The 27,247-nt window shown below is 47.1% G+C and overlaps 3 protein-coding genes across 7 annotated transcripts; 1 reads left to right on the forward strand and 2 right to left on the reverse strand.

Moving 5' to 3' along the window:
* Positions 1 to 8,385: 8,385 nt before the first annotated feature.
* Positions 8,386 to 11,514, forward strand: LOC136453497 (uncharacterized). The gene is made up of 4 exons (XM_066454057.1): positions 8,386 to 8,490; positions 9,176 to 9,461; positions 9,789 to 9,861; positions 11,164 to 11,514. The coding sequence occupies exons 2-4, from the start codon at positions 9,365 to 9,367 to the stop codon at positions 11,228 to 11,230; spliced, it is 237 nt and encodes a 78-aa protein (XP_066310154.1). The 5' UTR covers positions 8,386 to 8,490; positions 9,176 to 9,364; the 3' UTR covers positions 11,231 to 11,514.
* A 1,180-nt stretch (positions 11,515 to 12,694) lies between these two features.
* LOC136453498 (interactor of constitutive active ROPs 2, chloroplastic-like) lies at positions 12,695 to 22,047 on the reverse strand. Of its 5 annotated transcripts, none has more exons than XM_066454061.1 (6): positions 21,938 to 22,047; positions 21,591 to 21,742; positions 21,130 to 21,242; positions 20,150 to 20,264; positions 15,869 to 16,007; positions 12,695 to 14,318 (listed from the first exon to the last, which is right to left on the reverse strand). In XM_066454061.1, the coding sequence occupies exons 4-6, from the start codon at positions 20,170 to 20,172 to the stop codon at positions 12,972 to 12,974; spliced, it is 1,509 nt and encodes a 502-aa protein (XP_066310158.1). In that variant the 5' UTR covers positions 20,173 to 20,264; positions 21,130 to 21,242; positions 21,591 to 21,742; positions 21,938 to 22,047; the 3' UTR covers positions 12,695 to 12,971. The 5 variants fall into 5 exon arrangements, with proteins under 5 accessions (XP_066310158.1, XP_066310157.1, XP_066310159.1 ...); XM_066454060.1 differs by having other exon boundaries at positions 21,586 to 21,742; XM_066454062.1 differs by lacking the exon at positions 21,130 to 21,242 and having other exon boundaries at positions 21,586 to 21,742.
* Positions 22,048 to 24,841: 2,794 nt separating this feature from the next.
* LOC136455309 (uncharacterized) lies at positions 24,842 to 25,297 on the reverse strand. Its single transcript, XM_066455393.1, has one exon. It carries the CDS (start codon positions 25,295 to 25,297, stop codon positions 24,842 to 24,844), a length of 456 nt encoding a protein of 151 aa, XP_066311490.1.
* Positions 25,298 to 27,247: the final 1,950 nt, after the last annotated feature.

The following is a 27,247-nucleotide window of genomic DNA, read 5'->3' on the forward strand; positions in this document are numbered from 1 at the left end:
GTAGTATGATTAAAGGTTCACGAAAAAATTCACAAGATACGGTCTTGTTTTAGGAGCATCCACAGTTATAAACAGAGACATTAATATATATTCCAAACATTTAATCATCCAAGGAGCATAATACAACCACAACGAACATCACAACCAACATAATATGTCATGCAAAGTCCAAATAGTCCACAATGTCCATACAGTCCCAAATAGCTACATAAAAGTAAATACAAAATCCATAATAGTTCATACTAACAGCTACCACATCCCTCACTGCCTTCTACTCTTGCCCTTACCCTTATGACCCAGAGCGCTGGTGCCTAGAGTGTAAGGGTCACGCGGACGGCGTTGCCTAGTGCCTAGAGGCGGTGTAGGATGAGTCGAGGGAGCATCATGGAGGTGAGAGGGGTCAAGCTCATCGTGCCTCTTGTCCACATCATCATCGTTGTCCTCCTCCTCATCCTCGTCCTCGTCCCCTATAGCTGCTTGACTAGAGGAACTCAAGCCTCCTCTTCCTGTGGAAGGAACATACACGTCTTGCGTTGTGTCTGTCTTGCAACCACAACGATCGGCCACATGACGTAGACAACGTGACAGTCTCTGTTGTATAAAACTATGTTAACTGAAAGAATATAATGTATTAATAATATGTTTGAAAGAATATTTTTAATTTTACATCCAGGAAGCAAAGTATGTAGTCGTCATTGACTCTCGGCCGAACGCGCTCGATCTCTTCAGCTGAGCATTTTAGTGTATTGCCCTACAATAAAGTTCTCAATAATAATACTTCTAAACAGATAGCAATAGATTTTGTTTTCTTTTGTACAAGAATCTAACGTATTATAAGGGTTATACAGCTTAAAGGTTGCACTAACTATAATAGATAACTCCTAATGTCGGTCCAAGAACGCCTAATGTATTGTTATACAACTTAACGTACAAAAATAAGACAATTGGCTTACCACTCTATCCAAGATCGGTCCTGCCTCCACCTGCCTTCCTGCACGAGTCGACTGGTCGTACGCCATGTCTTTATCGTCGGAGGACTCGATGTCGACGTAGTCAGCTTCGGTCCACTGTAGCCTCAGCCTGCACCGTGTCGCATGTTGGTACCAAGCTTGGTACCACCTGAACTCACAGTTCATGTGCGGCTCGTTGTTGTCGTCCACGTTGTCGTGCATCTCCTCCCATTCCTCAATGAAGGACTGGTGGTGCCTCTCCTAGTCAAAAATCTTTTTATTCATTTGACGATCCAACCTGCATGTATGTCATCGTTACATGAATCCATGTACGTGTCACCATATTAATAGAAATGGACCATCGTCATGAGACATTTGAAATATCAAAACACTTACTTGTGTAAGTCAACGCCAATCGAGAATAGAGCCGTAGGCCAAAGCTGTCTCACTCCAAATTAGCGTGCAACCCTATCTGGCAGGTGAAACTCGACAGCATAGAAGCAGATTAGAGGGCACCTCATCCTATAGAAGTCGTCATCGGCCCCACAAACATTGCTTAGCTAAAAAGGAAGTGCGTCCTCTCTACCATACAACTCCCACTCTACCTGCAACATGTCTAAATAAGATGTTAGATGGTATACTAATCTTTTTCAAAGTAGCATGGAAAATAAAATTTACTTACACTAGATGTCGTCAGCGTATCTAGCTCGTTCATGTACTCAATGTACGCTCGGTCTATCCTCGTGTGTGAAACCCTGACCTGGTTCCAAAGGTATGCCCACGTCGGCTGGTGACTTGGAGGCTGACCTTGGAACCACTCACGACAATCTAGAACCTCTGGACGACCAACTAGAAGACGAGCCCACATCCACAGCTGTAATAGGTACACGCATCCATCAAGTGATGGGTTGGATGAAGACCAACGACACCCCTCGCATAGCTGTCGGTATAGAAAACACAAGACTGTAGAGCCCTAGCTGTACTGACCCACCTGGTCCTAGTCACTGAGGCAATGGATACATATCCAAGACGCACTGTCACCTGTGGCGTCGGAAAAGAGAATATAGGCAAAAAGGTGTAGGATCCACGCCCCGCAGTAGTACCCAACCGTTTCCTCATCTGCCTCCTCGGGGCACTATGCGAACTCTGCACGTAGCCAGGAGATGGGAACTCTAGAAGTGCGAGCCCCTTGCTCACCAAGCTCACGCCCAAGGAAGGCCTCCACTCATGCTTTCTAGCCCTTTGACCTACACTGTCCGGTGACTGGGTTGCCATGAATCCTTAGGTCTAGCATCTTCTGACAGTCCTGGAGCGAGACTGTCATCTCCCCGAAAGGTAGGTGGAAGCTGTGAGTCTCCGGCTGCCACCTATATTTAAGACAAAGCAAGATTACTTGTCAAAAAGTCAATTGCATGAACAAATGCCCATGAATGGAGGCAATGATTCACTTTAATATATGTCTACCAACGCAGTTATCGCCGCTGAGTTCAACTTGGGCAACCCACGACGAACCTGAAAAGAGATGACATCTAGGCCAGCTATTTGCAGGAAAGAAGTATACCTATCGTCGTACCGAATGTCCAAGAACCCACTGTGGGTCCTAGGACAAAGGTGTAGAAGGTCCTGCATCGAATAAAACATAGTCTTCTGTTACTTCATGAACACATGTATGAATAAAACTTATAGATTATTACCTGCCCCAGCGCAACGAGACGTCCTCGGTAGGTCGCCTCGTACGTCGGGTCGAGCATGTGGAATTGCTCCATCCTACAAAAAAGTGAATGAATTAGAATTCCAATATACAATGAAACATGAACTTAGAAATGTATAAGTAATTGACACAAATACAAACATAAATTGAGACATGCATAATTAAATATATGAATACGACAAATATAAAATAATAATATAAACCAATAGTCCTACCTCACTAATCTGTCAACGGCAACTTCGTGAGTTGTGGCCAAGTCTACCGCACTTGTCGCACTCGTACTGGTCAGGATTAGTAACAAATGGAGTTCCTCTCCTACGCCTAGTTCTTCTGGGTATCTGATCCATAACCATCCTATGCCTCGTCCTCTACCTTGATCCACGCTTGTTCCAACGGTAAGCTAGATCCGCAATGTACTTCGACCCATCATATGGAGGCCACTCTCTAGGGTCCCGGAAAGGCACGAAACGGGGGCTCCATGTGTTCACAAGCGTGTCAATACTGAACTCGTGAGGTATCCTCCTCTCGATATTATAGTTGCATGCCTAGCTGCTGCCACCAAATGAGAACATACAAAGTGGTATTGCCTTGGTTTACCACAAGTGCACTTGAAATCTTAGAGGACAACCACATATATCCTCGACTCTCAGACCTCACCATCGGACGTTGTACCGCCCCTATGCTCTACCGGATAAGTTTCTGTGGCGTGGTCAAAGCATGCAACCTCATGTGTGCCAGCCCTTTCTCTTGCCTTCTCTAGGTGTGCCTTTAGTTTTGGAGCCCATATCTCCCTATCACTCTGCAACTGCAATGCACGGGCGTGTCTATCGTTGAACCAGGCAACAAGCTTATAGAAGGTGAATTGAACGATTGCATTCACGAGCATACCACGTATCCCCAATAGCAACTTATTGAATGACTCTGCCATGTTGCTGCACTAAAACTCGTACCTCCAGCCACCGGCGTCGTGAGCTCTCGTCCATTTCTCTAAATCTCTCATCAAACATGTGAGCCATTGTCTACCTTCTGTATTTGATGCGGTTCTGACCTGCTCCAACTTTTCCTTAAAGTACTTGTCCTCAAGCTATCGAGCAGCCTCCTAGAACAGATCAAAGTTACCCTTGACACCATCCTTCTAGAGTAGATTCTCAGCAAGGTGCCGAGTACACCAACGATGGTGCAACGGTGCATACCCCTCTATCTGCTCTCGCACAGCATTAAGTATGCCCTGATGCCTATTAGATATAACGTCAACCTCCCTGCCAGGCCCAACCACATGTATCCGGACTAGCCTCAAGAACCATCCCCAACTGTCATTGTTCCCCTTCTCAACTAAGGCAAATGCCAAAGGAACCAACTTGTTGTCCGCGTCATAAGATATGGCTATAAGAAGTGTGCCCTGGTATTTGCCAATCAAGAATGTACCATCAATGGAGAAGACGGGACGACAGTGCCTAAAGGCCTTGACACACTGAGGGAAGCACCAGAAGGCACGGAAGAATATCTGCCTCCTATCCTTCCATGTATTAGGTTTTAGAATGTATTCATAATGCATGCCTAGATTCACCGCTTTGATTGCATTGAAAAGAACTGACAGATAATCATACCCATCCTCATAGTCCCCATATATCATCTTCCATGCTATCTGCTTAGCCCTCCATGCTTTACCATAAGTTATCACATATCCTTCATACAACGCTTCAACGGTTCTGATAATTGTCCTCACCTTTATGTTGGGTTCTCCCTGCAAAATTCCCATCAACCGCTTGACAATAAAGATAGATGTCAACTACCGATGCCTCAGTGTCAGCTCATGGTCAGCACAATTGTGTGGCCCGACAACTGCCGATGCCTCAGTGACAGCTCATGGTCAGCACAATACCGCATTGAGGGTAGATTGAGCATTGAGAACCGTAGGTGCAATCTGCACAGACAGGTAAGGTTTCAGAACGGAAGGGTCGATGTATGCCTGATGATCTATTGCTGGGGTAAACCCATGAGAGATGGGATCAACTAACACCTGACGCACAACCACGTCCAAACATTGCAGCTAGCTCTTCATAGCCGATCTTACATAGTTCTCCCATTGATCCATACAACCAATTAAGATCATTCGCCTGAAGATGTTCGGAGGACAACTTAGGTGCAGTACACCATCAACTGCAATGCCATCATCTCCAAGGCAATACAGCTCCTCCCGAGCCCTTGCAACCATGTCACTAAATGAAGGCCTATCATTGAATAGCACAGGCACGCTTTGCATGTTAAGAAACTCAACATATCCATAGCGATCGCTTTCAACGGTGCCTCCATGATATATGGTCACTAGGTTGTCCATCTAATTCAAACAAATAACGAAACACATGTTCTTTAGTCCAAATTAGACGATAGATAGTACCTAACAAGTACTTTCTGACTACAAACTAAGTAATCAAGATAATAACTACGTATATATTTACAGTGTACTCACTAAATAGCTAGATCATATGTAGATAACTAAAAAATGTAACTACATATCTAAGTAGCTATCTAACTATATCTATGTGTCTATATATCTATGTTTCTATCTATCTACATATATATCTCACTAGATTACTAACTAAATCAACTACCTAAGTCATCACATTAACTAATAAATAATAAATATCAACTAAGTAGGTACATTGCATATTCATAATTTTTACCTTTCCGGATGGCGCGGCGGGAGCGCGGGCGGCGGGGCTAGGGCGCGAGAGGAAGAAGAAGAGAAGGAAGGCGTGGGCCCGGTAGATATTTTCGAGCTCGGTGCCGGCGTCAGTCACTCTGGCGCCGAGCCCCCTGGTAGGTCATCGACCGTGCCCAGAAGCTCGGCGCCAGAGACTCTGGCGCCAACATCAATGACGCCGAGCTAAGGGTCCATTTTCTAAATTCTTTCCGCCAGAGATTTATTTGTAAGAATTTTTTTTTTTAAAAAGCCAAATTATAAAAAATTCGGCCTGTTTCCGCCCCCACGCCGGCAACGTCCTGTCAGAAGATGGCTGCGTCTATCAATCCATGTGGATCGAGGCGACCCGTCAGCAAACAGTTTGTAGTGGCGCGCCATTTCTGATGGCGGAACGTGGTCTCACACGAAATCCATGCTCTGATGGCCCCTACGCCCGCTACCCTATCTACTAGTACAGCCATCTCTGATCAGTGAACGAGCTCCTTTTCCTGGAGAGCTTGGATGCTGGTGTTGTTGGCGCACATGCTGCTGTCCTAGGGACCGCTGATCTGACTTGTTAACAGTGCCACAAAGATGGTTTGATTAGAATTGGAAAACTGTGATGATTTGCCCCAGGAATGGTACATTTGGCCCCAGGAATGGAAGAAAGAAAGAAATTTCCGATGAGTTTGAGGAATAAATGGACGTGATCTCACGTTGAACAAAATGGGGTTGGGGTGATAATGACATAACAAATACTAATATTTCACCCCGAATGTTTCATATAACGTTTCTCTGATGTATGTTAATAGAGTTTGTAATCGTGCACCCCATACTCTAGCAAAGCAAGTCTCAGGTGGCAACAGAGTGGGCGAGTGACAGTTAGCCCCAACCTGCATAGCCAATCTGTTGACCGAAGATTGTAATCATGTTGCCCTCTGATTAATGTAAGCATCAAGTCGCCAAAAAAAGTGTGTTTTAGATAACGAATCACAAGAATAGTATAGAGGAATGATAGTAGAAATGTTCTAGAGACGCAACAAACTCATAATGTAGTACAATAATATTTATTTTTAGCTTGAAATTCCCATCCGATCCCTTCAGCTGTCCTATCTTTGCAATGGTTAGAATAGCAAGACGTCAAATATTTGTTTAGTATGCTAGAAAAAATACTGTATTACCTATCGTTTTCTTCTTGCAAAATACTGGCGTGTTCTTTGAACTACTTTTCAGCCGAGTCAGGCTATTTCAGCTTATTTTTCCTCACAGAATACTATTGAATTAACCGAAACCAGCCGACTTATATACCAGCCGAACAGGCCTAAGATGGCCCAACACTCTCATATATACATCATGTCAAGTTATATCATGCTTGGCCAGCAAGTAGTTCTTATTGTCGTGCCAAACCAGCTCTCGACAATCCTGCATCTAGGTTCAAGCACGGCCCATGGCACATTGAGGTGGTGCCACACTATGCTAGACTGATCCAGGACCTAGTCCTCATAACATGTCACTAAAATGGGGTTTGTCTTGTCATCAACTATAATTTCTTTACTCATTTCACATGTTGCAGTAAGATGAAATAGTTTTTGAGCGCCTTGCATGTTGCCAAGATGGACGAGGGGCACGAGCACCGGTGGTGTTGGAGGGTGTGGGGACTGCGTGGGATGGTAGTCGGGGCGAAGATGGACAAGTAGGGGCTGGTATATTGAGTGTGGGGCAAAAAACGATGAATACCATAAAATGAGGGTCTGAAGCAAAGCCTTTGAAAATGATTGGGAATTCCGGTGTCGTGTTCTCGTTTCAGAGCCTTCTTCTTTTTTAGAGCTATAAAAAGTAGGGGCTATGTTGGACTTTTTTTTCTCCAACTCTAAAAGATGAGTTTGAAAGCCCAAGCAAGGTTGTACTAGAGTTCGTCTAAGCAGAGCATATCACAGTTCACAGGAGGCCAAAAGTCATGGACGCTGCACAGTCCGATGCCAACGCCTTCAGTCGGTGCTCTAGATTATCCCATAGCCATTGCATATGTGTCATTTTGGGGTCCGAAACCCTCAGCTGCAACCTGTGTCATCCTAAATATTAAATGGTAAACCATCACTCACCCTTTGTTTATTGTTTAGACTGTTTATTCAGTATTTAAATAGAGTTAAATTATTTAATTGGTTTTATATAGTACCACTAAAATATAAATATTTATGTATGTAAATTTAAATATACACACCTATGTATGTAAGAAAAAATATTAATTCTAGCAAACACAATTGTTTTGGAAATGAAAATATATCACAATCCATCTTATATATTTACAATGATAATTAGTTGAGTGTCAATATGGTAGTTGTAATTGTCTAATTGATCAAATAGTGGATTATACAATCGTTTTACCTGTTTAATGACGTTTAAGTCTATTCCGTTTAGGCTGTATACATCGCTTTAGATGGTTTAAACGGGTTTAACTGCTCCTGCCATTTAGGACCTACTTAATGATATGGTTGGATCCCATCTAACGTTTATTTAAACGGCATTTCAGTGAAGAGCAAGGCTAATAATATAGCCGGTTGGCTGGCTATAAGGTTCTTTGCAGCCTTTTTTTAGCCCACTCATATAGTAGTTAGTTTTTTTATTATTAATAAATGGTCCACTTGTCTCTCACAAACACTCTGTTCGCTTGTTGGTTTCAACCAGGCTTATTCAACCAGCTCGCAATATTTTTCTCTCACAACAAATCAGCACCGACCAGCCCAAATCAATCCAGAAACCAACCAGCGAACACGCCGAGAATTTCTTGGTTTTTATGTCAAACAGTCTGTTCTCTCTCGTCTTGGCATTTAGCCAGGCTACAACATGTATTATACATGCTTTGAACAGTGATTATAGCATGCAGGCCGCTTTTCGTATGCACTATATGCATGCTACGGCTAACCTCATGACGCGTGCGTACCAATACGCAGTACCAATGTGAATGCCAGTACCTTCTCATGTGGGGCCCGGAACCAGTTCGTGCTGTACTAGTTGGAAAAAGTCAGGTGCACTCGGCGGCCAAACTAGACCCGGCTGAGGCTGACTTCAAATCTGAGCGGCTGGCCCTGAAACAACAAGGAATCGGTCCAGTAAAACAAGGCAGGGAGTAAACAAGGGGAACAAAGGCACAGTGCCGGCCCTAAGGGGTGGGCAGGAGGTGCGACGGCCGAGGGCCTTCCCGGGATGGGGGCCCAAGCCCAAGTATATAATACTTCATACCCTTTAGCTATAGTCCATTAGGATTTAAGATTAATGAGAAGATGCAGCGGCCCATCAGCAAAAAGAGTCGTCGGCCTCTTTCTTTCCGGGAGGCAAGGAGCCGAGCCGCCAACACCCGTACACGCGCACATAGCGATCGCGAGTCGCGACTTCCAGACTTCTAGCGAGACGGGAGACTGCGAGAGACGCAGCGCCGATCACCAATTCACCACGCGATCACTGAGACACCGATGCTCGAGTTCCAGTCTTCCAGAAGCCAGACGACGGCGTTCCAGACGACGGCGGCGACCAGGCAGCTGAAGCAAGGCTCGACGAAGACGACGACATCTAATCTTGGTTATTGCCTTCTGCTCTTTTTGTGATTTGTGAATCTTGGTTCTGAATAAGTTTATATCCAAATTGTCTAGGCCCTAGGTTTTTTTCCTTGTTCAATTTTTGTCTAGTACTTTGTACTCATATAGTTATGTTTTTCTTGTAATTTAGGTCAGGTGTTAGAATTTTAGAATGTTACCTAAGAAACATTTGTCGAGAGGGGCCGTCGCGACAAATTCGCCAGAGGGCCCTCCAAATCCTAGGACCGGCACTGCAAAGGCATCGATTCAGAGTTCAGAAATTCAGCCTCTCTTTGCGTTCTTTATAAACGACAACCTCTGTATCCCCTACAGAGCAGCATCGATTCAGAGTTCAGAAATTCAGCTAGAACCAGAGGAACACAGGCGCTCCCGAATCCGAAAGGCTAGCGCTCCGCAAGGAGGAAGGAGTAAGGACCCTGCAGAGGAGATGGCCGGCGAGATGAGTTGGGTGGGCAAAAAGATCCACCTCTACAACGTCACCATGGGCCTCTACATGCTCGATTGGTGGGAGCGCTGCCTATTCAGTATCCTTCCGCCGCGTCTCTATCCGATTCAGTTTCTTTATTACTGTCCACTTTGCAAATTCCGACCTTGCTTCGCTCGACACCGTCATCAACTAGGGGCTTATGTTAGATCCGCGTCTGATTCTGGGCTTATGTTAGGTTTGGGTAGGCACTTGTTGGATTCGATCTTGCGGGAAATGTTTTATCGGCCAGGCAATTCGTTGGTTCCGCGTGGGTCACCAGCATTTCTTCGAATTTGTTGGGCAAGGTTTCTGGTTGGATGTTCCTTTCGAAGTAACTAGACTTTATGTTATTGTTATTGGAATGTTCTCCCTTTAACTAGAGTAGACATATTGGTGCTGATCCTGCTCTGGTTCATCTGCTTCAACGGATCCCGCTTCGCCACTGACGTCTTCGAAAGGTATCCAAACAAATAGAGTATTGATTACATTTTTGTTGAGCTTTAGAACTGTAAGTTCCCAAATCGAGAAGTGGGGGACAGAAACTTGACAATGTTTCATAAGAAGTCTGAAAATTGCAATATGGTGTCTGATATTTTTCTTGTTTATGCTATATGGGCTCTAGCCGAGTATTTCTTATTGGTAAATAGGTTCCTAGTTTTGCTAAATCGGCTTTAAGTAGAAAAACAGTATGAATGCAGGAGCTGCTTCAGTTCTGTTGGCAAAAGTTCAGTGCGCTGAAAACAAAGAGATTATTTGAAAATAACCACTGTTTAGAACTTGGAAGTTGGAATGAGCAAGCTAAGGCTCTAACTCAGCCAACCATTTTAGAACATTTGGACAGTGTTAGTAATTCAGCAGTGATTTAGATAAATATTTTCTTAGATTGATGGCAAATATTCCAACAGCACCCTGTCACAATGCAGGTTGTTGAAACAAAATGCATTACGATCCAGGAATGTGTATTTCTATTTCTTACAGGTTAATTAATAACTGATTTTCAACATTAAGCATGGGTTAGTTGAATTCATCTCATAGAAAAATGTTTGCTGAAAAACGTGTTACTTCTTTGTCAAATGTAGTTTATCCTTTAGTGTTCTTTTTAAGCACCACATGATGTGGACTCATTACAACTTTAGTGTGACTTAGGATATTCCATCTTTGCTTACAACCGGGGTGTACAATTTTTTCCTGGCACATTACTAAATCTGCTGGTGTTCTTATCCGTAAGCATATTGGAGCTATGTTTCGGTTGGATAGTTAAAAATGTAAATCATAATCTAATTTTCTATACGAATGTCAAAGTTTCAATTTTTTTTTGAAATGTAACTAAGTACAACTTAAGTAGCTTGTTGATATTCTTTTTTGAAACGCGTGAGAGCTGTGTATCTTATATTAAAGAGAGATGAAGGAAATGGTTCCTTGATGACCCTTACAAACAACCACTCTAACTCCACTAAGAGATCAGAGGGTTTATAACACTGAAAAAAGAAGAAGAAAAAGGTCTCCCCAGGAAACTAGGATAACAGCCCAATAAAGAAGTGGCTGGTTGATAATTAGTTAATTACAAACCCACTTCTCACCTCGTTGTGGGTCTTGTCTTTTTTTGAAGCAGAATTGTGGGTCATTTTGTTGCTTTTCAGTCTGCAGTCACTTGCCCAAGTTTTTTCACTAATCATATTAGGAGCTCCTAAACCTTTCATTATGTGGTCATGCTACCGAACCCTTTTGTTTCTAACTGCTTTCTAATGAACCGCTTTCAGCCACCTGAAGGCATTAATTTTCCAAGGCGCAAATTACAGCATGGGAATTGGCGTGCCCTCCACCTGAGCCTTCAGCACAAAACACAGAAGCAGTGAAATCTGCTGGTTGTGGAATCTGAACAAGGTTCCCACAAACTTAGCGCTGTAGTGTTGTGTATGATGTAGTTCCAATATGTAAGATTCTTGCTGTTATTCTTTATTTTCATGTACTTTGAGTGCACGATATCACATCCTGAGCTCTACTGTAATTAATTCATTTTCTTGGTATTATGTTTTGTTACTCTTGTACTGTATGTAGGCACTGCATGGTGTATTGGTGTCACATTTTCTTGGTATTATGTTTTGTTACTCATGTACATGGTGTCACATGAATTGTCTGCTTTCCCATCAGTTTAATTTTTTAGATTGAACTGGTCGGTTCACACGAATTTTTTAGATTGAATTGGTCGGTTCACACGATTTAATATGGTATCTAGATTCCAGAGGTTTTGAGTTACTATTCCACCCTGAGGCCTGAAGGAGCATCCACGTGAAGAGGGGTGCTAAAATATAGTGAATTGTCCGCCTTCCCAGCAAGTTAAGCTTTACTATGTTGAGCTCATCGATACATGCAACTCAATAACTATACTTAATCACTGTTACTGCAGTGTAAGGCTACTGAGGTGGGTTAGTAGCCTAGTTGCACTGATAGACTCGTCTGTATCAATTGCTTCAACTAGGCCCCGTGGTGGGTTAGCAGCCTAGTTGCACTGATACACTCGTCTGTATCAATTTCTCCAACTAGGCCCCGACCTCAGGCTTCGATTGCTCTGATGTACAGGAGGTTAGGAGCGTACTGATGGGTGATGAATCATGAAATGAAATGATGAAGAACAATAATGGCGCGTTCGTTTTTATTGAGCGCAAGCGGAACACCGAGCTGCATACGTATGGTGTAATCCTCAATTCCTCATGTACTTTCGTGGTGGCACCGCTGCGTTGGAAATAAATCAAATTGGTAATCGTCATGTGCTTGTGGTAAACGTTGGGCCCTTTTGGGCATGTTCGCTTGAACTTATCAGCCGGTTTATCAGCCAATATTTTTCTCTCACAACAAATCAACTTTTGTCCTATTTGTTTGGGCTTGACTTATAAGTCGTACTTTTTCAGCCAACGAACAGTATTTTTCTCTCATACCAAATCAGCCAACAATACTTTCAGACATGACTTATCAGCCAAACAAGCCCAAACAAATAGGATTTAATACCAGCCGAACAGTATTTGTCCATAGCTGCTAAATGCGGACCGTAAAAGGTTGCTAATTGGACCGTGAAATGGGCTGAGATTTCACATAAACTGGGCTGAAATACTCATTTGCTTGCACGCCACCACCGGAAATGAAACATCAAAGATCCGAAACGAGCGCCATTTCTGCTCATTAATCAAGATACCTCTCATTCCGAAAATGAAAAACAGTGGACCAATGTGGTTAGGAATCAACCGAATTTCCGTTTTTTTTTTTAAAAAAAAAGCAAGAAGTATCAAATTCGAATTCTTGAAGACTAAACACTGTCGGATGCAACCCATAACCATAGGAGACCTACCACAACCCTGTCACACCCGGACGAATTGTTCCTCCTCCATATACCACGTTGTATAATACAGCTATGAGCACGTTTACCCCCAACCAGTACATCACTCTACTATGTTTCATTTTTACACCACAAGAACAGGCAAAACAATTACACCAGAAAGACCCAGGGCTATCCCTACAGAGCAGTACAACTCTCGCAGCGGCCGCCGGCCACCGCTCAGCTGTCCGATCACCCTCATTTCTTCCACATGCCGCTGATCCTCCTGAGCACGTTGCCGTTCTTCCTGGCGGCCGCGTCGTCGTCCAATTCCTCGCAGAGACCCGCGTACTTGCCGCCCTCCCACGACTCGCTCCGCTCCACAACCTTGCCGTTCCCGCCCTTGCCAACCGTCAGCAGCGCCATGGCTGTCTCCGCGGCCTTCCGCCACTGCTCGGCCTGCACCCGCAGGCGACGCAGTTCGGTTTCCATCTCGCCCTTCTTCGCCGCCTCCGCCGCGTCGGCCTCCGCCGTCCTCGCGGTTGCGGAGCCCTTCTCGGACTCGTACTGACGCAGCTCCTGCTTCAGCTGCCCGTTCTCGTGCAGCGCGCCCTGCAGCTGCTTCTTCAGCGCGTCGGCCGAGCTGTCTGTTCTCGTCTCCGCTTGTAGCTTCTTGTTCGCGTCCAGCGCGCTCCGTAGCTCGGATTCCTTGTCGAACAGGCTCGCCTTGAGGAAGATGACCTCGGACTTAGCGCCCTCGAGCACCGCCGCGAGCTTGCCGTGCCGCAGGTCGGACTCTGTCTTTATCTGGTCCATGAGCTCGTACGCGCACTGCGTCTCGACGGTGCTAAGGATCTTCTCTTCTTGGTACCTGGCCTCCGCGGCCTCCAGCTCCGCCCTCAGCTCGGCGGCCTCCGACTCCGAGCCCGAGCAGTTGCAGCGGTCCCTTGCGGCCTTCGACGACGTCTCCGCGATCTCGTCCTCGAGAGCCTTGACCTTGGCACGCGACTCCTCGAGCTCCTTCACCACGAGGCTGAACGAGTCCATCAGCTTGGAGCCGTCGGTGAGCAGCGAATCGATGGTGGCCCGGCTCGCCTCCAGCTGCTGCTTGCACTCCTCGTGCATGGCGCGCGCCTGCGCCTCGGTCTTCTCGCTCGCCTTGAGCTTCACCCTGAGCTCGTCGATGGTGGCCAGCGCCTCCACCACGTCCTGCCGGCGGTCGGCGCGCGCCGCGGCGGCGAGCTGGACGCGGAGGCGCTGCACCTCGCCCATCGCCGCCGCCAGCGCGGTCGAGTCCGCGGCGTGCTGCTTCTGCATGGCCTCCAGTTCCGACTGCCACGAGCGGTCGCGCTCCTGAGACAGGCGACGCAGCTCCAGGAGGCGCGCCTCCTCGGCCGACGAGAGCTCGTCGAGCTGCGCCTCGGAGTCGCGCGCCTGCGCGGACGCCGCGGCTGCCTGCGCCTTGGCGTCGTCGGCCTCCTGCAGGGCCCGCTTCCTCGAGAGCTCGGAGGAATGGAGCTGCTCCTTTGCCTTCTTGAGCTCGTCTTGCAGCTGCGACAGCTGGGACTCCAGCTCTGACAGCTTCGTCATCGGTGGCCTCCTTTTCTGGTGATTTCATTGCACACAAGGACAAATTAATGCCGACAAGATCACTGATGGTAATATTAGTACTGTACTCCTCAAACTCCGTTTGAAAGACCGCGGGTGATTTGATTTCCACAGTGACATTTTTTTCCTTCTATATTGCCGGAGTTTCAATATGATTTCAGACAACTCTATTGTACAACTAACTAGTACAATTAAATTGTTAATTTTATGATTTGTTATTTGTCTTTGTGTCATAGCATATCAACTTTTTGTCCTTGTCTGACTATAGAAACAATTGTAAATTATAAATTGTCTTTGCGCCAGCACAAATCAAATTTGTCCAGTTTGTGGTTTTACCTAACGGGTTTTTTATTCTCGAAAACGAAAATTGCAGATTATGCCTACATAAATTGCAAGTTTGCAACGAACTAAACATGTAATTTTAGTATAAAATATATGTAATAACCGTCGCTTAAAAAACAATGCAGTGGACGTGAGAAAAAAACATATAGTTGTTCAAATATCGGCGATAATATTGCAACCAAATTCTAGTTGATAATTCTGATTAGTTTTCTGTACGAGAAAATGACTGATAGCTTAACTACCAGGGTATTTAAAAAGTGCAACTGCCAAATTAGCCTTCCTATTTTCAGGGTGTTTCTCAGTATCGTAATCAGTACAGATAGAGAATAAAACGCCGGTGGCAATTACGGTTCCTGGTCCTGGTCCCAAACAAGAGCTTGAGTCAGTTCTATCAGATACGCCTGTTTTGCCGTTGGTTGCAGCGACACTGGTGGTAGCAGAACTGGTACCGTTATCTTAATCCACCAGTTTGCACCCTGTTCATTTGTGCTTGTTTGGCTGATAAGCCATAACTGAAAATACGGTTGACTGATTTGGTGTGAAAGAAAAATACTGTTCGTTGGCTGAAAAAGTACGGCTTATAAGCTAAACAAGTCCAAACGAACAGGTCGTTGGTAGCTTCACGAGGACCAGCTTCAATTATTTCAAGGATTTGCTAGCCATTCAATAATTGCCATGTTCGCTTGGCTGATAAGCCAAAGCTGAAAGTACTGTTGGCTGATTTGTTGTGAGAGAAAAATATTATTCGTTGGCTGAAAAAGTACGGCTTATAAGCCAAACGAACAGAGCGTTATCTCTGGACCAGCGTTATCTCTGGACCATTTGATTTGGGCACTTAGCTAGTACTTAATACTTGTCTGTTTCAGACTAATTGACAGTTTGCTCCATCATGAGACAGAGCGAGACCCAACCGCTCCTAATTGAGTGAGAGTATAAGAGCTAAACAACAGATATAAGCAGTACCGTCTAATCAAATGAACCATGAGAAATGGTATAGAAATTTGACGCATTTAAGAGCAGTTTGTAGTCTTTCAAAGATTTGTCACGAACTTAATTGGACGGTGCCCCTGATATGATAGCACCGACATATTACCAAACAGAAACACTGAAGCTTGCTTTATCTTCTGCCAGGCGAAATTACTGTATATAACCGCATTCTGAAATGGAGAAACTGCAGAGAGACACAGGGGGGTTTCGCCATTTACCTCTCTATCGGCGCTCACCGCCGTGCGGCGGTCGACCTTGGGGCTGAGGCCAGTGGGCGACTCGGCCATCCTCGCCGTCCGCCCGGCCTTGTTGCTCCCCTGGGAGGACGTCCGGGTGGGGTGTTCCAAGGAGCCATTCCTTGAAGCCAAAAGAAAACCAACCACAACATCAGGTATTATCCGAGGACCTCAAAAATCACAAAGGACAGGCAAGGCAAGCACACCCCCCAAGCAGCACATTACCTGGAGCTGTTGCTGCTGGAATATAACTTGAGAAAATGCATTTTGTTCAAGGACAGCATGCTCAGAACAGGGGGGAGATTGCAGCGCCTCTCCTCATGTCAAATGCAAGGGGGAGGGAAAAAAAGGAAAACTTTCGCTTTGGGGGACTCCAACCCCAAAATCCAAATCGAGTAGAACCGGTTGGAAGCTCTGATGGGAAACCGAACTAAAGGGCGGTGGATTCTAGCCAAAGCCGCGTCCGGAAGTACGAGGCGGATCGATGCTCCAGCTCAACTCAGATGCAAAGCGAAGAAGAAGCAGCAGCGAGATGCAATGGGGGCACACGACAAAGAATCCGAGGCCGGAAAGCGCAGGAGGCCGACAAGAAGTGGAGGGGAGGACGCCGAGTCCCGCCGCGTAGGCAAGCACGGGCGGGGATCAAAAGGCCGGGCGGGCAGAGTGTGAGGGGGGGGGGGGGGGGGGGGGGGGGGGGCGCTCGTTTTGCTTTACAGATGCGGGTCAGGCAACAAGTGGACCCAATTTTTTTGTTTTTTAACCTTTTTTTAAAAAAAATCATAAATATGCCCCTGTAAATATGCTTTTAAAATCTGGACCCTTAGCTCGGCGCCATCATTGGTGACGCCGAACTTACACGTCTCGGCGCCATAGATTTTGGCCCCGTTCGCTTCGCTGAAAAAACAAACCGAAACACTATTTCGACTGATTTGTTGTGAGAGAAAACACTGTTCCGACTGAAAAAACAAATTGAAAAAGACGGATTATAATAGAAGCAAACAGGGTCTTTTGCCGCCTAGGTCTTGGGCTCGACGTAGACGTGACGGTGACTTGGTAGGCACATTGCCGCCTTAGATCTTGGCGCCGTGGTTATTGGCGTCAAACTTGACGTCGTGGTTATTAGCGTCGAGAACGGCGTCAAGATCTATGGCGCTGAGGTGGTGTTTTAACTCGGACCGAGTCTTCTTCCTCTTCTATCTCCGCCCTCTCGGGTTTTTTCTCTCCCCACTTCGCCCTACCTCACGAATCGGTATATTGGACCTTGAAAATTTTGATTTGATCCGTAGATCTTCGAGAGCAAGGTATCATCGCTTCCTCTTAGTTTTTTTTTCAAATCGATTTGATATATATTAGTCAGATTTTTTAACTTAAGAATCGTCATTACTTAAGGTTTCATGCAATATTAATATTTATATTATACAACCGTAGGATGTCAAGGCGTGAAAAAGCTACCAAATCAAGGTAACCTCAGCGCACGTTGTTATAATATGGGTTTATTGTTGTGGATCAAATGGGAAACCCTAGGTGTAGGGTTTAATGTTAATTGCTTTTGGTTCTTAGAACAAAAATGGCTAAATTGTAGTTATGGCCGGATGACCGAAAATGTCTTCGATCCATTACATCTGCCTAGCGGTGTTCCAGTGTCCATGTGCTTTTACGGCGATCCTTGCAAGGTAGTCAAGTCCAATGAAGAGAACACGTATAGGCAGATGTATTGGATGCGTTCCAATTTTGTGTTTGAGTCTACACTTCGTCAGCGCCGCATTAACAAGATGGTGAGGAATTGATGTTTGTGTCATATGACATCTTGCATGATTTTTTTATTTTGTAACAATTGCATTTCTTGCAGACCCCTCCACCGCTATGTGATTTTGAGCAGTGGATCGACACTGAGATCAAGCCTGAAGACAAGGAATGGATGTAGACTGTAGCGGTGGGAAGCAGAGGACAAGAAGATGATGGAGAAGAGACGCGGAGAGGAGGCTGCAAAAAAGGAGCACAAGAAAGATCTACCACAACATCATGAGTCTAACAAGCATCTCCAACTAGCCCATTGGGGGCAGATTGAGCATCGGAAACCGTAGGTGCAACCTCACATCCATATCAGGTTCCGGGACGGGAGTGTCGAAGTGTGCCTGCTAACCCATTGGTGGGAAAATCCATGAGGGGTGGGATCAACTAACACCCGACGCACAACCACGTCCAAACTTTGAAACTGACACTTCATAGCCGATCTCACATAGTTCTTTCACTAATCTGCACACCCAATTATGATCATCTTCCTTAGGATGTTCGGAGGAAAACCTAGCTGAAGTACACTCTCCACTGCGATGCCATCATCATCATCAGCTCAATGGCAATGTAGCTCCTCTCGAGCCCTTGCAACCAACTCACTAAATAAGGCTTCTCATTGAATAACACAGGCACATTTTGCATCTCAACAAACTCAACATATCCATAGCGATCTCTTTCCATGGTGCCTCCATGATATATGCTCACTAGGTTGTCCATCTAATAGTTCAAACAAAAATTAAAATACAGTTCGTTTAGTCCAAAGTAGCTGCTATATAGTACCTCTCTAATAGATACTAACCAACTACACCCTAAATAACTATGTTACTAGCTATCTAACTATATTTATCTCACTCACTAAATCAACTAGCTATCTAATAACTATATCTATGTACCTATGTCACTAGCTATCTAACAATATTTATCTAACTATATCTATGTCACTAACTAAATCAACTACCTACATCATCAAATTTACTAGAAACTATCCAAATAATCAAAGTAACACTACAATTCAAGCTAATTAAGTACCTACACTGTATATTAAAAATTTTACTTATCCAAGTCAATGCAACGATGCGACGCGGACGCGGAAGCCGGGATCAGAGCAGGACGGGGACGCAGAGGACGGGATCGACGGCGAGGTCGCGACGCGCTGGGAGCAGGGGCCGTGTCGCGGCCGGGGTCGCTAGAGGGAGCGTCTATGCTCGCAGCGGACGCGGCGAGCCGGGACGAACGAGGCGGCGTGGGCTGGGAGGGGCGGTGCATGTCCGGCACAGGCTGGGGGTGGCGCGCGGCGGGCGTGGGACGGCCGGCGCTCCGAGCGGCGAGGCGGCGCCAGCGGGCTGGGGCCGTGGGGGGCCGGCGCGGGCCGCGGAATGGCCAGGGCTACGCGCGGCGGTGCGGCAGTGCTGGCGACGCCCTGGCTCGGGAGCTGTAGAGAGAGAGGAAGAGAGAAAGGAAGGGAGAGCCCATACATAAGACAGGGCTTGACGCCAATAACCACGTTACCAAGATCTACGGCGCCAAGCTCGGCATCAAGGTGCCTGCCAAGTCACCACCAGGTCTACGCCGAGCCCACGATCTAGGCGCCAAGATGTGTAAGCTTGGCGCTACCAACGATGACGCCGAGCTAAGGGTTCAGATTTTGAAAGCATATCTCCATAAACATATTTGTGATTAAAAAAAGGCTAAAAAAACAAAAAAAAATTTCGGACAAGTGGACCTGCCTGTCCTCCTTGGCTCCGAGCTCAAGAACGGGACACCCCTTGCGCATGGAGCTATCTGCGAACAGTCACGGTCACATGCGGCCGTGATTTGAAAACTTGGTCGCTTCCTCCTCGGCTCCATGAAAAGGTAAAAATAAATGGGAAAGGAGGGGACAGACAGATGGTGATGAGGAGGAAAGCATAGTTTAGAGCCGCCCAGTCGCATAACTCCATCTCAAACCTTGCTAGCCGCGCGTAAAATCGGCGCTGCAGCTGTGAGCATGTGACTGCAGCTGTGGGAGCCTCTGTTGCTTTGTCGCCACCACTGAGCAGAGGAGAACATGAATGAATGAACAGTTCTCCCTGCACTTTCGTGAGGCGTGTACAGTCATCGCGTAGGCGATTAGCTCGTGCGTGCTCCAATAGAGTGGAGAGTGGAACATGGGCTAATGGCCAAACTGAAGAGCGAAAACCCGACGAGGAGAGAGAAGCACGCACAATCGCCATGTCTGCTCGAGTTTATTCTGAACTATTTTTCAGTTATGAAACCGTATTTTTCTCAAACAATATTTCAGCATAAACATCAGCATAAGCCAAATTTCAGCATCAGCCAACATGATGATTGACTTGGAGAGGAGAATCTAATGAACATCGGCAAGATTGACGCAGAGAGAAATAAACAAGAAAAAAATGCATATGCAGCAATCATCAGACGGCACATGGAATTTAGCATGGAAGGGGATGAAACTGAACATGAACAAACCTTGTCTTGGCCGCGGCCTGCATGACGAATCTTTATTCCAGGAGGCCGCGGGAGCTCGGTGGCACACTAGCACAAGCTACCACCACCACGTCTCCAAGACCAAGAGGAATGCTGCCTGCGAAAGGACAAAAGACGAAAGCGGCTGTCAGCTAGCTCCCGCCCCCTTTGTCATGGACGGGAGCGGCGGCAGGTAGGCAACCAAGAAAGACTGATGCGAGAGGGCGAGAGGCCAGACAGGGCGAGCGAGCTAAGGTGGCTAGCAATGGCGACGGCGGAGCTTGCTATAGATAGCCTTAGGTAGCTCGACTCTCCGCACGCGCGCAAAGCAACTAAATAATGGACAACACGGAGGAATTGGCTGCTGGCTTGCCCGTCTAATCTGGCACTAACTAGTCAGTCCTCCAACCACTTAGCCAGCGACAGGGACAACCGTTTTTAAACAATTGACATCCTTAAACCGGGGGACACATGGTGAGGTTTCTTTAAGCTTGGCCACGGGCGATGCCTTGGCTCTGCAGCTCATGATCTCCGCTACTAAGTAGAGGCCTACAGCTACATGGGGGCGTAGATGGTCCGGTCGGTCCTTTGGTGGAGGATAAACGCATTATACGCGCGCCACTACAACCACCAAGCTTAAGGCTGCCGAAAGGTAGGCCTGAAGCAAGCAAGAACCCACCACTCCACGGCTCGCCCCGCTCCCCTTTTGTTCGCTCTCGATCTCGCTTAGTCCTTTGCACTCACTCAACGCCCCCACACAAAAGCAGCTGCGGCTCCGCCCACACTCAGCACACCCCGCTGCTGCCTGGAATCATGCGTGGTGCATAAGTAGTTGGAGCCTTAACAGAACGAAAACCACGCCCGGATGCAGAGCGATCTTTTTGATTGATTAATAACAGAATGAAGCGCAACAGCAGGCAGCAGCCAGAAGAAGCGACACGCGTGTTGCTTTGCAATGCTATCTTAGGCTTACGTTTACGTACCTCTGGATAACTACCTCTTGATAGCCACGCGCTTGAGCTGGGGGGCTTCGGATGAGTGGAGGCGATGAGGCAAAGGCTTGGAGATGATCCAAGGCTTTACAGCTTGTTCGTGCCTGGATAGATAAGTAGTAGCAGTAGGAGTAAGCTGTAAGATATTGTGTGCTAAACCAGGCTGCAGGGTAGTAGGTGCTAGACTTTGACAGGTTTGTGTGAGGAACCGGAGATGGTTCCTCCAACGAGAAATGCATGCAAACGAGCTATGAGCTCCTGGACCAGTTCCAACAGAGGAGGTGGTAGCGACGCGAGCATTCGGTCGGTGCCTGTTCTGATTGATTGGATCCACGGTCATGCTTGCATAGTGCAAACCGCCCATGATGTGATGAGATGCGTGCTCGGGAGTCTCAGTCACTAAGTCAGGACTCAGGACATGGCAAGTGAAAGAAGAAACAGCCTCACCTCACCTATCCAGGACTTGCTGTGCTGCACGACGAAGATGCCTTCCGTCTCCTCCTCGCCGTTGCTTGGCCTTCATCTCATGCTCCGACTCCGAGTCCGCGGAGCCATTGCCCGAAGGGGACGGAGTTGTGGATACTATACTGCATCTGCGCTGCACCTGCACAGGGGAAGTGGGATGCCATAAGTAAGCAGTGTAGGAAAGCAGACCGCAGGCTAGTCAGGGTTTCTGAGAAGGCTGCCGCGGCGACCAGAGCTGCGCGATGAGGAACAATCATTTCGGTGTGCTCGGGGTCTCCCGTGCTAGAAAATTGAAAAAAAAAAATCAAATGGAGCGAGATGTTCGTATCCGTACCTGATGATTTTCGACAACTGTTTTTGCCAGTAGTTGTTTCAACGCCCGCTGTCCGCTGATGTTGCCGTTGGGCTCGGACGTCGATCGCTGATCTCGGATAATGATGATCGCCCTTGTTGTCCACTCGATGAGCGACGCTTTGTTTTGATGAAGTACGGAAAAGGGCGTATAGCGCTGTAACGAAGCACGTGGCAACCGCATGATCGAGACCAAAGGGCGTACGTGTTTCCGGCGCAATGGCTCCGCTGTCAGTGGAGCGGCGATCGCAGAAAAGGCTCCAACACTCTCTTCGTCTCTGGTCACGTGAAAAAGTCTAGAGGAGGGGACCAGCGAGAGGTTCGGAATTCAGAGGGGTATATCGGCGTCGGTTGATCTGTTGCTGATCCGAAAAGAGGGAGAGCAGTGGATCGAAACCGGAGCAAATAAATTTGGCTGCATAGTTCGTGAATAATCGCTATATAATATAAACAAAACCTGGGATCGGGCTGTTTACTGCCAAGACCAAGCGCATCTTGTAACAAAGCTACTTTTTATGCAAAGATACTCAGATCTCATACATATTCATTTTTTGAAAAGAAAATGGATCTGTTTTCGCATAGCTTGTGACTACGGTAGCAGTGGCTCTCACGAAACCCGTGAAGAAAACTGATTTTACGAGCTCTTTTAATTCATTTTTATTTCATACCTGAAACTTCCACTGTGCTTCTACGGTTGGTGCATACGACTAGTAACGTTCACTGTGTCATAGGAGCCAGAAACAGAGCCAGGACGAACCGTACCAAGGGCGCTCATAGCAAACTCCCACTCCCGCGCTTACTCTTTTTTCTTTTTTTTGAACGGAATCACTCCCGCGCTTTTGTGTGTTGGTGCATATGATTAGTAACGTTCACTGTGTCATGCATCTGTTCCACCGCTTTCTTTTCCACGGCCTACACCACACACTCCTGCAGGCAGTGGCAAACACAGTTACTGTTACATATAGAACCAGCAGGTGACTAAGGCCTTGTTTAATTCCCCCCTGAGGTTTACTCCATATCCCCTCCAACGTTTGGACACATGCATGTAGTATTAAATATAGATTAAAAAATAACTAATTATATAGTCCGCGGCTATTTTGCGAGACAGATATTTTAAGTCTAATTAGTCTATGATTTAACAATGTGGTGCTACAATATATATGCTAATGATGAATTAATTAGGCTTAATCAATTCGTCTCGTGGATTACTTACGGATTCTGTAATTTATTTTTTTATTAGTATCCGAACACCTCATGCGACACCCCTTGTGACACTCAATGTGACACTCCAAAACTTTACACCATAAAAGCATATGTCTGTACGGCGCTACCTCAAATTGTTCAGATCTACAGTGTGGTTCTTACCTCCGGAGTCCGGAGAGGACCAGCAGATGATTCCTCACACGGGTTTGTGCTCTAGTATTCCGGCGTGCATGCCGGGGGTGCCCCCACCGGTACGATACGGTTACGGACGGGAGCTGGTCTCTGCATCTGCTCTGCTCTGCTCTGAGCGGTTTCTTTGTCGTCCAGGCGTGTGACCGTATCGATGCAGGTCTGCTGTCTGCACCAGCAGCGGCAAGGCGCCAAGGCGTGTCCGTGTCCCGCTCGCCGGCGCGCGCGGCAGGGCGCGCAGGTTTCAAGTAGGCACGGATCGGCGGATGCATGCATGTGAATCCGGTCGCTCGTGACGAGCCATCCTTTCGCAGAGCGAGCGTACGCCGGGATCGGGCGTATAGCGAGTTACTACAGACCGACACGTGATTCCACGGGTGAATTCCTTCCCGTGATGTACATGTACTGACCTGAAGTTACATGTATCGCTCTGAAGCTACTCGCTAAGTACTGAATTCAAAGGTCATCTGATCTGAAAGCAACTCTGCGTGCGGTGTCGATCCTGACTGAACACAGAATACGTAGATGCCATTGCCATCGATGACGCAGCTGCCGGCGGCGGGTATGCATCGTACTACTTGACTTGCTTGCCGTCGTATCCACTGCTCGTTTGACACCTACGTCGGTCCAGCTCCGTCTCCGTCCACCCGGCCATCATCATCCATGGCTCGCGCGTGCAGCGACTACATTCAATACGCCGCCTCCGCTCGTGTCCATTGTCCGCGATCGCGACTCCTACTCCCTACGCCCGGTTTGCTCGTAACCACCAAAGTAATGGCGAAGGGATACGGATCGCACTCCACGCGCGACGGTCGGCGTCACGTAGTACGTCTACGTCCTGAGCAAAGGGCTTTCGTTCGCTGCTGGGTCAGTATCAGACGTCGGCCCTGTAGCCTCGCTCGAGCAGTCGAGCCCGCGTGCATACAGCTCCACTGTGGCCTGGCCTCGTCTTTGTAGAATTGTGCGTACATAAAAGAATGCAACCACGAGTTGCGTGTCATCAAAAGTGATTCATATTTAACCAAATTTTTAGAGAATACTATTCACATTTACGGCTCCAAAATAATTTATTATAAAAATATATTTCGTAATTGATCTAATAATATTTATTTATAAATATTGATACTTTTTATCTATAATTGACCAAATTTATCTATGGCACTTTGCTAGAAATTCATTCTTTTCTGGACAGAGGGAAGGGAGTACATACCCTACTGTGTACCGACGGCACATCGTTTTCACGAGGTGGTTGTCCAAATTTCTCTCAAATAGACCTCTGGCGGAAACAATTTCAGAAATTGACCCTTTGGCTCGGCGCCAGAGTGACTGGCGTCGAGCTTGGCGCCACGGTCACTGGCGCCGAGGTCCTGGGCACGGGAAATTGGCTTGCCAGGGGCTCGGCGCCAGAGTGACTGGTGCCGAGCTCAGCGCCAGTCACTCTGGCGCCGAGCCCCTAAATATCTATCGGCCGACCCTTCTTCTTCCCCATCTTGCCCTAGCCGTCCCTGCCTGCGCCGTCGCCACGCCGCGCCGCGCGCGCCCGCGCCCGCCCGCGCCGCTGCTGCTCCACCTGCCCGCGCCGCTGCTGCTCCGGCGGCCGAGCCCGCGCCGCGCCGCTGCCTCCGCTCCCTCGCCCGAGCCTGCATCGCGCCGCCGTGCCCTCGCGCTGTTGCCCGTTGGTTGGCTGCAGCGCCGAGCCGCCACGCCCTCCACCACCGTCCTCGCCTTTGTCTCCACCGGCGGCCTCGGCCTCGCCCCGCCTTGCCCCCTCCACCGCCGGCCTTGCCCCGCCTTGCCGACGTCCACCGCCACCCTCGCCTCGCCCTGCCTCCCGCGCCCGTCGAGCCGGTCTCGCCGCGCGAAGCGCCGGGCACCCCGCGACCGCCGCGCGCCACCTCTGTCGTTGGCCGTGCCACCGCAGGCCCGGATCTTCGCCTTGACCTACGCCCATCGTCCGTCGACCCAGAAAGGTAAAAATATGAATATGCAATGTACCTATTTAGTTGGTGTTTGTTATTTACTAGTTATACTGTGATGACTTAGTTGATTTTATGAGATATATATGTAGATAGATAGAAACATAGATACATTAGTAAATAGATATAGTTAGATAGCTACTTAGATATGTAGTTATATTTGTAGTTAACTACATATGATCTTGCTATTTAGTGAGTACACTATAAATATATACGTAGTTATTATCATGATTACTTAGTTTGTAGTTAATTTGGACTAAAGGACATGTGTTTTGTTACGTTTTTGAAATAGATGGACAACCTAGTGACCATATATCATGGAGGCACGGTTGAAAGCGATCGTTATGGATATGTTGAGTTTCTTGACATGCAAAGCGTGCCTGTGCTATTCAATGATAGGCCTTCATTTAGTGATATGGTTGCAAGGGCTCGGAAGGAGCTGCATTGCTTTGGAGATGATGATATTGCAGTTGATGGTGTACTGCACCTAGGTTATCCTCCGAACATCTTCAGGCGAATGATCTCAATTGGTTGTGCGGATCAGTGGGACAACTATGTGAGATCGGCTATGAAGAGCCAGCTACAATGTTTGGACGTGGTTGTTCGTCGGGTGTTAGTTGATCCAATCCCTCATGGGTTTACCCCAGCAATGGATCATCCGGCACACATCGACCCTCCCGTTCCGGAACCTTATCTGGATGTGCAGATTGCGCCTACGGTTCCTGATGCTCAATCTGCCCCCAATGCATTATTTGGAGATGGTTGTCATACTCATGTTTTCATGGCAGATCCTCCTTATGAGATTCCTTTGACACAGAATCATCCGAGTAAGTGTCTTAACTGTATGGTTTTTGAGAGCTTATCCCGTTCCTTACATCTATTTGTTTCATTCTTTCCTCATTTCTGTAATGACGTTGTAGGAGAAATTCCTGAGAATATAGATGTGCCCCATGTTGCTGCGCAAGTGCACTTTTTAGATGGATTTCGTGGCTCCAATAATGTTGAAATTATGAATGATTCGGAGCCATATGAGATGGCTAGGGCTCTTGATTCTGATGATGATCGTCCTATTGGAGAGCTGACGGAGAGTGATGTTGAGATGATGAGGCGTATCTTTCCCGACCGCCATGATCCTAGAGTTCATGAGTTTAGTGATCTTGCTCATTCTGATCTGGCGTTTGCAGAAGGACGTGATGATGAGCCCCTAGAAGCTCCTAAGGCTGGTCCTAACATGGTAATTGAGGAGGGGAGGGTGTTCAGTGACCTCCCTGCTTTGAAGAGGTGGTTGCAGGCTTTTGCAGTGATACGAAAGAGGCCTTACAGGGTATTGCATTCATATGTGGAGCGCTATTACATAGTTGTGTGTGACAAGGAACGCTGCCCATGGAGGGTTTGTGCAAGGAAGCAACAAGTGACCGGAAAATGGAAGATCACAAAAGTTGTTGGGCCACACAATTGTGCTGACCATGAGCTGACACTGAGGCATCGGCAGTTGACATCTACCCTCATTGCCAAGCGGTTGATGGGAATTTTGCAGGGAGAACCCAACATGAAGGTAAGAACAATTATCAGGACCGTTGAGGCGTTGTATGGAGGATATGTGATAACTTATGGTAAAGCATGGAAGGCTAAGCAGCGAGCGTGGAAGATGATATATGGGGACTGGGAGGATGGGTATGAGCAGATGCCAGTTCTTTTCAATGCAATCAAAGCGGTGAATCTAGGCATGCATTATGAGTACATCCCAAAACCTAATGCATGGAAGGATGTGAGGCAGATATTTTTCCGTGCCTTCTGGTGCTTTCCTCAGTGTGTCGAGGCCTTTAGGCACTGTCGTCCCATCTTCTCCATTGATGGTACGTTCTTGATTGGCAAATACCAGGGCACACTTCTTATAGCCATATCCTGTGACGTGAACAACAAGT

The sequence above is a fragment of the Miscanthus floridulus genome, chromosome 5 (assembly GCF_019320115.1).
Source record: "Miscanthus floridulus cultivar M001 chromosome 5, ASM1932011v1, whole genome shotgun sequence".
NCBI lineage: Eukaryota > Viridiplantae > Streptophyta > Magnoliopsida > Poales > Poaceae > Miscanthus > Miscanthus floridulus.